Source organism: Cotesia glomerata, linkage group LG3 (genome assembly GCF_020080835.1).
Source record: "Cotesia glomerata isolate CgM1 linkage group LG3, MPM_Cglom_v2.3, whole genome shotgun sequence".
Classification (NCBI taxonomy): Eukaryota; Metazoa; Arthropoda; class Insecta; order Hymenoptera; family Braconidae; genus Cotesia; species Cotesia glomerata.
Window position 1 is genome coordinate 17,929,061 of NC_058160.1, and position 13,632 is coordinate 17,942,692.

At 30.1% G+C, this 13,632-nt stretch overlaps 1 protein-coding gene and 1 long non-coding RNA gene across 2 annotated transcripts; both read left to right on the forward strand.

The window, feature by feature from the left end:
* Nucleotides 1–10,800: 10,800 nt before the first annotated feature.
* Nucleotides 10,801–11,416, forward strand: LOC123262043. The gene is made up of 3 exons (XR_006508836.1): nt 10,801–10,934; nt 11,007–11,069; nt 11,222–11,416. It is a non-coding gene; the product is annotated as an uncharacterized LOC123262043 (long non-coding RNA).
* Nucleotides 11,417–11,529: 113 nt separating this feature from the next.
* Nucleotides 11,530–13,060, forward strand: LOC123261414. Its single transcript, XM_044723006.1, has 6 exons — nt 11,530–11,830; nt 11,916–12,063; nt 12,197–12,279; nt 12,363–12,428; nt 12,491–12,832; nt 12,933–13,060. The coding sequence occupies exons 1-6, from the start codon at nt 11,722–11,724 to the stop codon at nt 13,058–13,060; spliced, it is 876 nt and encodes a 291-aa protein (XP_044578941.1). The 5' UTR covers nt 11,530–11,721.
* The last annotated feature ends 572 nt before the right edge of the window (nt 13,061–13,632 follow it).

The following is a 13,632-nucleotide window of genomic DNA, read 5'->3' on the forward strand; positions in this document are numbered from 1 at the left end:
TCTAACATCAATATTAAAATTATATATTAGGAATTTGGACATATATAAACTGATTAAATATAAAACTTCACTTACTTGAGTCTTTGTAATCGACTGTGACACTATTTAACGACAAAAAATAGTATCTCATAAAGATGAGACAAGATAATATAACAAAAATGATACTCCAGTATAATTTTATGGTGGAACGAAAAAATATTGTCAATATAAGTACTGAATTAATCAATGCGTTAACTGCTATTCAGACAATGACATCAACCATAGAAGCTTCTTTGTTTTTAGGTTATCTAAACAAGCGAAACCTTAGAAGAAATAATAAATGGATACAGAAAATCCCGATAGATGGCGTTATAATGTGCCAACTTGGCCAAAATTTTGAAAAACATAGTTTTAACGTTATCGTTGTCTAGTATAAAGATTGAGAAGTAATGTAATTGTGAATTTTAAACAAAAATAAAATTTTCTACGTATTTATGTGTACTAAAAAAAATGTAAGTTTGTTAAAACGCAAGATTTTGAAAAAATGAGTTTTTAATTTTTTTGAATTGTTCCACCATTTCTAAAAATTCAAAAAAATTCCTGAGTATAGAGGAGTATAAAAGACATTTTCTGACGAATTTTGGTGAGTGACATATTTCAAAAAGGCTGAAAAAAAAAAAAAATAATTTTCTTTTCTCTGTTAAAAATCGGTTTTCTATTTGAGAATCATGATCATATGATTTTTTCATGTTTTGGACTCGTAAGAATTAGGAAAAAAATTATCATTAATCAATTCCGAATTTTACTATAAAAATAAAAATAATTTTGAAAAAACAGGTTTTTTTGAAATTCTCGAATACCGTTTGAGTTAAAGAGCTAAAAATTGGTGTGAATTATTTTCATTCGATACCAAATCGACCCCCTAAGTATGAGTCAAAAAAGCCATGGGGGCAGAATTCCCATATTAATCCGGCTATGCCCTTTAATAAGATTAAATCAGTAAATTGTTCAGTTTTTCACATCGGGAAAACTAATAAAAAAATATAGCAAAAGATTGTCTGGAAAAGTTCCAATGTATTGTTTTCATCAAGTAATAACTGGTACAGACATAATGATGTCTATGAGAATTTATCAGTTAAAGATACATTGTCCATCTTGACAGTATGCCGAATTCAATTAGATAATCCGAATCCGAAAACAATTAGATTATATAAGGTTGATCCTAATATATTTTTTTCCATTCGCGTATTGTTCGCAAACAGTGATTGCAATTAGTTCTGTTCGTTGTTTTTATAGTTTTTCATGCGAAGTTCACTAGAAAAAAACTAATATTGCTTATGCGAATCTATTGGCACATATTAGTAATATTTTAACAAATTTTTAATGTACTTTGAAAATATAATGCCTATAAGAATTTATAAGTTAGATACATTGTCCATCTTGACAGTATGCCAAATTTAATTAGACAATACGAATTTGAAAACGATTAGATTGTATGAGGTTGATCCTAATATATTTTTTTTCCATTCGCGTATTGTTCGCAAACGGTGATTGCAATTAATTCTGTCCGTTGTTTTCATAGTTTTTTATCCGAAGTTCACTAGAAAAAAACTAATAGTGCTTATACCAATCTATTAGCCCATATTAGTAATATTTTAATAAATTTTTAATGTACCATGGAAATATAATACCTATAAGAATTTATAAATTAAAGATAAATTGTTCATTTTCAAAGTATGCCAAATTCGGTCGGATAATCTGAAAATAGATCCGAAAATAAATAAATTTTTAGAAATAGTGATTCCAAGAAAATCTATTTCTTTCCCTATTTTTTTTATACTTAATATTCTTAACTTTAAAAATACAGTCACTTTTTAAGGAATTTATTAAACTTTATCTTTAATGATATGTGTGTTTAACGTGAAATTTTTTTTCACTAACATTTATTAGTTACGATGGTAAGCTGTGATATTATTAATATTTATTTAAGAACAAGTATAGATTAAGTTATTTCGAAAGTTTTAAATAGGTATAAAAATTTCAATTTTATGTACGTTCATCGCCATTACTCTTACTCTCTGAATCCGCACTTTCTTCTTCCGAATCGGTACTGCTCTCACTAGAAGACGTACTCTCACTGGAGCTTTTAACTTTTTTTTTCTTTAAGGCAGATGCATTATTTTTAGTTTTCTTTTTTCCATCTCTTTTTTTATCACTTCCTTCTGTAACAGACGATAGAAAATCCAAAAGTCAGACTCTTTGAAAAATGAAAACATTGGGATACTGATTTTAAAACTTGAAAGGACTAAAATTTTATGCCACAAAAATGTTTGGACCTCGTATTCATCTAACAAACTACTACACTAATATATCAATATCATAAAAAAAAATTTATTTATTCTTACCACTGCGTGTTGATTTTTTTGGTCTCTCTAAATCAGAAATTTTAACCCGTATATATTCTGTATAATCGTCAATCCTGGCATTTATTTCATCTTCCGATAATTGTCTATGTTCTTTTAAGTAATATCTGTAAATATCTGTAAGAACATTTTATAAACTTGGAGAAAATTCGCTTTTGATGTTTATATAAAATTTACTCACCTCGCACAGCAAGCATTTTAACCGAATCTAGTTTCGGTTTTGGAGGAGATTTAGTTCTATTGCTTATTTTTCCGGTTACACTGCTATTTTTCAATACTCCAGCTGCAGCTTTCGCATTGTTATAGTTTTGGACTGTAATCCAAACATTTTGCCAACAATGAATCTATAAAAATTGGGTGTGGTGCATGCCTACACAGAATTTGTCTACATTTTGAAAACTCACAAAATTTATCTCTATACGAGTCAAGCCAATACGTTTCTTTTCACATAGAAAAATCTCTATACAAGATTAATTCTACACCGCGGCATCTCTACACATATAAAAATAATAAACAGAATAGCAATGCAAAAGAATATCTCTCAGATTTGAAATCTCTACATAGTTCATCTCTACACAGTTCATCTCTACACAATCCTAACTTCAAGTCGTAAGCGCTTGACATTTGATTTAAGAAAAAAAAAAAAAGAATAAATAGACTATTAACATTGATAAATTTATAAAAAAAACTCCGCGAAGTGAATTCTTTATTCTCTTTTATTACATAAAAATAAAAAAAATTATTTATTCGTTTAAAAATTATAAAATGGGTATTTAGAGATTTTTTAAATTACTATATTTTTTTTTCCTTAGTTTAATAAAACAAATCAATTTTAATATTTAAGAAAAATTGCATCAATATTTTTAAAAATTTTTACAAGTAGCATTTTTTAATAAATGCTTTCTATAATAATTTATCTATTATTAGATCCTAAAAATTGCCACGTTAATTAATTTTAGTGACCTTAAAGTAATTAATTTTATTTAATTAAACGTAATAATGTTAATGATTGATTACATCTTAATATTTACTTACTTGTTTAAACCTGACACCAATATTTTTTATCTGTAAAAATTTTTTTATTGTTAAATGTTTAATTTCTTATTATGCATAATATTTTTTTTTATTTTTATTTTTCATAGAATTAATCAATACAACATAGAATTGTTAATTAATTTTAATTTATAATAATGAACAATTTTAGATAGGATAATAAAAAAAGATTAATAGAAAAATTCGCTTGATTCAAGAGAATAAATGTTGAACCATGAAGATAATTTCGAATGATCCACAGATTCGGTAGAATCTGGCGCCAAGTTCCGTTCAAATCCGTTGTAAACGGAGCGCCAGACTACCGAGTGTGTTTACTGTAAGCAGAACGGTATTTCGAGGTTGCAAAATTTTATTTAATTCGACGGTACTTCTTGTTCCTAAATTTTATATTATAACAGTAATTCATACTTTATCTTACTGATATCAATTAATTATATTCAATTATAACCATTAATTTACTTGAAATTATTAAATTTTATCAGCACAAACTATAGCAAGCTCAAAAATTTCGATCCTGACTTTTTTTCGATGTAAAAAGTGACATGCCACAGACTAAGTAATTCGAGAATGCATGGTAATCCTCCAATAGATGGGAAACTACAGTTAAAAAAATAAATTTCACAGCTTGCATCTACACCCGCCAGGGTGCGCTGCAATTATTTTTACATAAACTGTAGCTTCAAGGGGATAGTTTGCTATCAAAAATGCAGCCAACTTGAGATTTAAGTTAGTACTAATTGCAAATTTTTATTATAATTACAAAAATACTGAAATCGAACAAAACAGTTTCACTGTAAAATCGCGCCAAGTCCACGTTCATAAGACTATTAAGAAAAAAATTTTTTTTTTCTTTACAAAGATATAAAATAGAAAAATTAAAAAATCAAGTAACCGATATGATTGTATATGATTTTCGGAAATTAAAAATTTTGTTGTAAATTTAAAAATTAAGAAAAAAATTTTGGAACGTATTTAGTGTGCGTGGTTGCAAAATATTTTACTTTTAATGAAATTCGTAAAATCTATTTACTAGGACTTTAAAAAAATTGAAATACACAATGACGCACACTAAATACGTTCCAAAATTTTTTTCTTAATTTTTAAATTTACAACAAAATTTTTTTTAATTTCCGAAAATCATATACAATTATATCGGTTACTTGGATTTTTTAATTTTTCTATTTTATATCTTTTTGTAATGAAAAAAAAAAATTTTTTTTTTCTTAATAGTCTTATGAACGTGGACTTGGCGCGATTTTTTTACAGTGAAACTGTTTTTGTTCGGATTTCATTATCTTTAATCAAGTAGAAAATTTTTCGAACTAAAACTTCTCTGCTTGACTCGAGATAAAGAAATTTTCCGAAATTATTTTATAGTTACGAGATTTTTCTTCTTGAAGCAAGTTAATTTTTCATCAGCTTAATTAAACAATAATAGTAATTAATAATTTTTTAAATTTAAGAAGTGAAAATCACTTTTTTTAGTGATAAACTATAAATAAACTTGTTTGTAGGTGGACAACTTAAATTTAATGCACTACTTAATTTTTTAACAACCTCCAAAATGAGTAAATTTCTATATTGGAGCTTATAGAATATTCATTCACCATGGAGGCTGTTATAAAATAAAGTGATGTATTAAATTAGTTACAAACAAGTAAAACAAGCGTACAAATTATTTTTAGCGGTGATGTTTATGAAAAACGTAAGTAAGTCCGTGATACGACGTTTTCTCGGCAAACTGGACAGAAATTCATCCTTTCGCGCACCGTTTGATTTGAGCAGCCCACGCACATAGAGACATGGCCACAGGGTTGTAATAACATGTCTCGTTCGTGGTCGAGACAGATGACACAAGGAAGTCGTCTCGAATTTGCCGCATACTCTTCGGGTTCTCTTCTTATTAAATCGTTTTCAGGGTTCGCCACGACAGGTTGAATTAAATTTTCCCCTACAGGTCGAATTAAAATTTGCCCTGCGTCTATTTCGTCAACTATACGTCTTCGACGATGAGGAGACGGAGACCGTGATTGGTCACTCGAGTCAGTGTCTATAAATTATAAATTGAGAAATTATTATTTGTTTCTATAGTTTTCCATACTTTTATAAGTTTTTGTAGACCCACCATTATCGGAAATAACGATGAGATGTGCGTTCAAATTTCGCCTTTGATTATGTTCTTCTATGATTTCCTGTCTACGACCGCCAGCTTGTCCACGACCACGAGGACGATTCTGACCACGAGCACGACCTCGACCACGCTCACGACCTTGACCCCGCTCACGACCTTGACCACGCACACGACCTTGACCACGTACACGACCTCGTCCACGCACACGACCTCGATCAGGGGCATCATTTTGAACTGGTATGTTTTCAAATTCACCCAGGTTTCGCTCTTCTAAAGCTTCATTTGCTGGCTGTTTGTTATCTATGTACATTTTAATGATAGTTTTAAATATATAATTCCAAAGAAAAAAATTATGAAATTTTTCGAACCTTCTAAATTGTCCCTATTGATAGTCCTCAGATCATGGGCATCACATAAGGTACATTCTAAATGATTATCTGAAATAGGTGGAAATTGAAATGATTTTTCGGTTTAACTCCCGGAAATTCAAAGGCAAATTTTCTGAATTCACATAGATATAAGCAATTATTTTATATGAAAAAACAAAATTTTTGGCAAATTTTCATACTTGTTATTATTGTTATGTAGTTTTCCAAATCTAAGCAGGTTACCGGCATCAAAACGTTGTTGATGAATTCTTCTAATGTTAATCTATAATTTTATTTTGAGAAAAATTTATTTTCATATAAATAAATAATATTTTCGAAATCAAGAGAAATAATTCAATTTTTTTTAATTTATCGTCCTTCTGCTAAATTTAATTGTATCTCTTGAATCTTTTGAATAGGTATGATATCCGGCTGTAGATTAGGAGCATTTGCAATCTGATTTTGAAGATTTAACCATCTTTGTTCTTCATCATCAACAACTTTTTTTAATTTAGCTAATATTTTAATAGATTTTTTAATTATTTAAGTGAATTTTGCCGTCAGGTAACACAAATAATAATTATAAAACAAAATTTAAGTAAATGTATATTAACCAATCCATGTCCAGGAGTTTTCGTGAGCTCCACCAATTTTGTTTGACAACGTCATTACGAAGCTATCAAGATGAGTATAAGAAACTGTTGAACGAATTTCTACAAGCTCTTTTAAAATTTTTCCCCAATCATAACGCAGAAAATGGAAAAAATTTATCACTGTCGGGAAATCATTTGATATCAGCTGACAATACGGTTCGATTAAATCAAGAGCTTCTCCAAAGTGCTGGTAATGAGTGAGAGCAAGAGTCCATGATCGGTACAAAATATTGATCGGTGCACCAATCAGATTATTATTTTGCCAATTCTTAAAAAGTGTCTAAAAATGATAGTTATAAGTGTTTGATTATTAAATTTATAAAAATCTATTTTAAGTTCGTAAGTATAATTTTAAGTAATAATTTTATTTATATTTACTGTGATGAAGTGTAAATAGCAGCATTGGATTGGAACATTGGCAAAGTTACTGCGAATACTTTGGATATTTTCTTTGTCAAGGTAAGTAATTATATTATTAACATTTCTCAATCCAGGAGCTAGTTCAAATAAGTTTGTAAGCATGGAATCATACATGGATTTTGTTTTATTTTCAAAGACCGTGAAAACCGATGGTATAAACTGTTGAAATTTTTGTTAAATATTATCTTCATAAATTTAAGTAAATTATTTGATAAAAATAAACAAATACTATACTTAATAACATTGTAACAGGGAAAATCGAACTTCCCGGGGTCATTATCGACCCCGATAATTGACGCACGGTAGGTAAGGGTTTTCCCTTACTTTTCGATTTTTGACAAGAGTTTCGACTTGTCACCGGGCGTGCTAATCAAGATTCCCCACTACTGTTCCCGGAAAATGAAGCGGGGCGTAACAATAGGAAAGTTCGAGAGCCTGAGCTGAGGGTTATAAAAGAGCGAGCACGAAAAACATCGAGGCTTTTTCCCTTCTGGAAGCCAGTGGCCTTTTGCCTTTTGTGAATCAGTGACCTTGTTGAGATTAGATAAGTCAAGAGAGTGCAGTTTTGAACGCCGACGATAGAAAGCAACTACTGAGGAGTTTATTACGGTATTTGGAATTAGACAAGCCCTGACCGGAAGCTAACATAGTGGTTTGAGACGACAAGACGCCAAGCGGCGGAGCCAGCCAAGTTGGACCGGAGTATCAGTCGTCGTTGGATAAAACAATAATTGAGTCTCCAGGTATTTTCGATTAATTTAGGCCAAAATTGATTATTAATTTAATTAAGAGGCTGAAATAATTAAAATTAATTTCTCGAGCGGTCATTTTTATATTAGCAAGTTTTGTACTTTAGAAATTCATGCGCCAAGGTCATTTAGCTAGTTTTTGTTATTGGATATTTATTTTAAAAGAATGAGATTAATAGTTTATTTGTGAATTTACTGTAGAGAATTTATAAGTAATTTATTATAGGCCTGTTGGCTATGATAAATTAATTTTAGTTAAGAATTTTCGAGATATAAAGAAAAGTAAATTTGAATAAGAAATGAAAATGCGTAATTAAGTCAGTGAAGGTCATTCTAGAATGTATGTAGTTAAGAGTTGTATTGAGACGCTTAGGATTCGAATAGTTGATGTTTAGAATTTTGTTTAGGAAGATTAAAATTAGTAAATCCTGTAATGAGTTCAGTAGAATTTATTAATTGAAAATATTAGTAGAAAATTTAGTAAGTGAACTAGTACAGAAATTTAGCGATTATGTAATGTAGTAAAATTTATTTGCAGTAAACAAGTGTTGGCGTAAAATTTAGTAGATTATGATAGTATTGTAAAGTTTTGGAAAATTAAATTTAGGCCGGTGGATAAATGTAATTGAATTGTTTAAGTTAGAAAAGTGCTAAATCAATTATTAAATAATTGATTGAATTTAAGGATAATTTATTAGATAAATTCGATAAGAAAATTTGGTGAATTTGGTAAATTTAGTTAATCTGGAGATTAAATTTATTTAAGGAAAATTGGTTAAAATTTTATTTAAGAAAATTTGAGAAATGAAGTTAACGTCCGGTGGATGATTTTATATGGAATTTAGTAAGATTATATGGTATTCCGTCAGGTAGACGAGGTTGTTTATGTGAAATTAGTTCAGATAATTGAATAATTAAGAAGTTTTTATTGGGTAAAATATGTTGTTTGTTATTCCGTCAGTTGGACGAGGGTTTAAGAAATTAAGAATCTAGATGCGTAATGGTCTATGATTAAATTTAGAAATTAGGAATCTAGATGCGTAATGGTCTATGATTAAATTTAGAATTTAGGAATCTAGATGCGTAATGATCTATAGTTGAAAGAATTTAAGGATATTTAGTTGTAAGTTTTGGCAAGTGCCTGCGTAGGTGAGAGGTCCTCACAATTAAGTAATTGATAAGTTAATTTTAAGGGTAATATTATTAAGGAATTTTGTTAAAATAAAATTGTTTATATTGAATAAATAATTAAATTGTTAATAATTGTTTCTCAGTATTAATTTTTCAGCCTTTCTCAACTTCTCACGACCCGATCTTTCCTTCTCATGCTCCCCGGTTTCTGGGACACCGAGTATAAAATCCCAGTGGCGCCCTTTTCAAAGAGGAAAGGGGTGACCAATTGGACAGGGCTAACCACCCCGTTACAACATACTTTATCAAAGGATCGTATGAATATAATATTCAAATTAATTTTCAAGTCTTCGTGAATAGTGCACTATGTAAAAAGAAATAAATTAAATAATTTAATAATCTAAAACCTAAATTCTATATTCTTATACATCATTTAGCAACTTACAGTAAATGGTTCTTGGATGTATATATCTTGAGCAGCATTTAATTGCTCAATCATACGCTGTTTAGCAAAAATTAAAGCAATATCTCCCTCATCACTCATAAACATCCTCTGAAAAAAATCTCGTACGGGTTCAAACACTTCCAAGATTGCTCCTAAATTAAATAAATTATTGATCATCATTGGCTGTAATAAAGGACGTTCTTGATTAATAATTTCTATCCCTCTTGAAGCGCCAATGCCAGCAATTATTTCACGAGGATAGCTAAAAGGTAATGTAAATTCAACATATATACGTAATGATAAAATTGATAAATATAGTTAAATATACAATTGTGCCACTCGATTATAAATAATTAAAGGATTGTCTAAAGTTTCTCTAGCCTGACGTTGCAGCTCATGAATCGCGTTGTTTCTTAATTGAACATCAACTTCGTCTCCCTCCTAATTTTAATCAAACAAAAACATTGAATAATTTATAAAAAAAAAAAATCAGTATTTTGCTTACAAACAATAAATTGAAGTATAAAATCAGATAATTATTCAATATAAATTTAATGAACGAATAAAATTACCATTTTTTACTCCGAATGATGAAAATATCACTTGATCCTAACCGTACGTTAGCTATGTTAGCAGCTGTGAAGATATCATTCAACTGTTATTATTGATTGAAAAAAAAAAAATAAATAAATAAATAATTAAACAAAATAAACAGTCTACAATCAATGACTAGTTTCAAGTATAAACAAAAACAGTTGACTATAATTGCAAGTATCAATTTGGAGTCGCCGGTAAAAATGGTAATTAATACTTATAAATTATAGCTTAGTAAATTAATTAAAAAGAAATATTCTTATAAAATAAAAAAAATATTTGTACCGAAATATTTATTAGTTAATAAAAATTTATGATTAATAATTAGAACGATCCGGAGCTATTAGATGGCCAACGTGGAGGAGAGCGCTGGCTCTATCCTCCGAATTCATCGATTCAATTTTTGTACCATCGTGACTGGCATTGTACTTCCGAAATCTACCGTTGTTCACAACGTACAACAATGTGGCGTTGTAATGCCAGATTAATTATTAATGAAGAAGGACACCCTACTGTTGAAGGAAATCACATGCATCCTCCAGTTAGGTATATTGCTGAACGCCAAGAAATGACTTGTGAGCTACGTCGACAAGCTAGAGAGACACCAGACAACCCCATGATTATCTATAATCGAGTTTCTCGAAGGTATTTTTCAACGAAATAAAAAAAAAAAGTTGCGGGACAAATTGATAAATTCGAGAGAATTTAACAATTTATTTTGTTTAGTTTCCCTATTGAAGTCGCTGTTTCAATGGGATATTCAGCAGCGAAATCAATTAGAAATCGCGAGCGAGCAAGTCTTCGTCCACAATTACCGCATACTTTATATGAGTTTGGTGTTGCCCTAGGAGGATATGTGCGTGGCAGAGAAATTATTCATGAACGAGTTATCACTGATGATAATCAAGTTGCATTAATTTTTGCTGATAGAAATATGATCGGCCGTCTAAATGTAGCTCAAGAACTTCATGCTGATGGAACCTTTGCTGTAATTTTATTTTCTTAACAATTTTTTTTTTTTTTTTTTATCAATAATATATTTATTCGATTTTGATAATAGTCCACTCCTCGAGAACCAGCTGCAGCTCAATTATATGTGGTATATCTACGACATTTGGACAATGTAAAATAATATGATATTATATATATATATATATTTATATATATATATATATATATATATATATATATATATATATATATATATATAAATATGTTTTTATTTTTATAATTTTTCATACGTAACTTTGTTCATTTTATGAATTTTATTTATAGGGATTTTCTGCAGTTTTTGTTTTATGTCAATGTCGGACAACTGAGATGTATAATAAAATTTGGTCTCGTATAATTGAATGAGCACCTGGCGTAATGAATGCTCGTAGCATGACTGCAGATTTTGAAAGAGCTCATATCCGAAGTGTTCGCGATAATTTGCCCAATACTCGGATCAAAGGCTGCTGGTTTCACTTCAATCGCGTATTTATTAACATACACTTAAAATTTTATTTGTTCATATTTTTCATTTAATTAATATCATTTCTTTTCAATAAACTATATTCTAGGCTACGTGGCGTTACTGGATTTGACAAGGATTGAGTCAGGCCCCAAGGGATGTTCTATACCGATCATGGGTCCTTCCTCTGGTTCCTGCAAACCGTTACTCGGAAGCTGTAGATGTCATTGAACAATATTCTCATGCAATTGCTCGCGATTTTCCAGGTGTAATAACGTATATTTATTATCTTCGGCACTGGTGGGGAAGATTAATACACGAAATGTCTGTTTACGCTGAGCCGATCCGAACTAACAATTTAGCCGAAGGTTTCAATCGAACCTTGATTGAGAGAATGGGTGGAGCTCATCGCAATATTTGGGTTTGGATTGGTACACATGTCCTATATTTTTTTATTTATAAACATGTGACTTTATTAAAAAAAAATAAAGAACAAATAATAACTCTTTTTTTTAGACCGATTAATTGAAATAATGGCTGATCAAGAAATTAAGTACTTAAGAGTAACTGAGGGAGTCCCAATCTCTAACGAGACTCGTCGATTAAGATGGATTGAAGACGATCAGCGGATCATAAATGCTCAACGAAACCTTGACAGTAGAAGGTATTTATTATTTTGCAGATTGAGCACAAAACAGTCGAGTGTCTTCTTTTGCAATATGCATCGACTACTAATAATTGAAGCTAGATTAAATCTATACTTTGTTTTATGTTTACCATATTTTATTATTTAATAGGTGGTCTATGGACGACTTTCTCTTAAATGCTCTAACACCTCGACATCGACATATCTTAGAAGCTGAAACTTTAGATATACCAAGTAAGTTAATATTTTATATTTTATAATTGATTATATTCATAGAATTGATCATCTTACACATTCAGTATATATATAACTTCCAGATGATCAAGATAATCTTGAATTACCTGATGTGGCTGATATTCGTGTTCCGGAAAATGCTTTACCAGGTTTTAAATTTAATTTTTAAACTTATAAAGAAATAACTAAAACAAAAAATTTCTTAATTTAGATTTAGAACCTGTTGAAAACGATATACGGCATCCAAGAGGCCAGCCGCAAGGTTACAGGCATCGACGACGTAGAAGAAATGCAGCAGTTGTACCACCACTCAATGAGCTTCTTCAGGAAGTCAACAACGAAGATGACGGTGGTGGTAGAAATCAAAATATTCGTCAGCCACAAATACAGAGAGCAAATGTACCACTCAATGACCTTCTTCAAATTGATAATGACAATGGACGTGTTAATGAAGATCACAATCAAAAACAACCGCAATACCAACGACGAGGAAGACAAGGCAGAGCACATGGACGTCAACGAGGAGCAGTTAGAATAGCACCTTACGTTCGGAGTAAATAAAAATTATAATGATTATAATTGTTATGATTATTATTATTATTTTTATTATGGCTACTATTATTATTATCATCATCATCATCATCACATTACAGACAACGCCGTCAACGTGGTAGAAGCTGAGAACATTGGTCGTCAAGAAATTGTACAGCCTTTGCCGGAAGAAATTCCTGTCATGGAAATGGAAGAAATTCCTGACATCGAAAATATTATATTTAATTAGAGTATTTACGCATTTTTAAGTGTGTAATTTTCAAAAAAAAAAATTTTTCATTGTATGCAGATCGAATTTCACTGAATTCATTTCCCTCGCAGTTTCGGAATTACTATGAAATCACAGTGAATTCACAGTGAAATCGTCTTCACCGTAAATCTACTGTGGGTTCACGGTAATTTCATAGTGAATTCACAGTGATTTTGTGCCATTTCGTCACTATGGTTTAGTGGTGGTATCACTGTAGATTCATGGTAGTCTCACAGAGATAACACCGTGAGTTCACAATAGTTCCACAGTGAATTCATAGTAATTTCACTGTGATTTCACCGTCGTTTTACCATGATTTAACCGTGACTTCAGAATGATCTGATAGTTGTAACACCGTTAGTTCATGATAGAGTTTCACTGTGAATTCATAGTAATTTCACTGTGAATTCATAGTAATTTCACTGTGAACTCATTGGGTCCGGGGTAAGAAAATTGTATATGATTAATATATAATTACATCTAATTTAAATATGATTATGTATAATGGTTTTTGTGATTATATATAATCATGTATAATTATATATAACTAT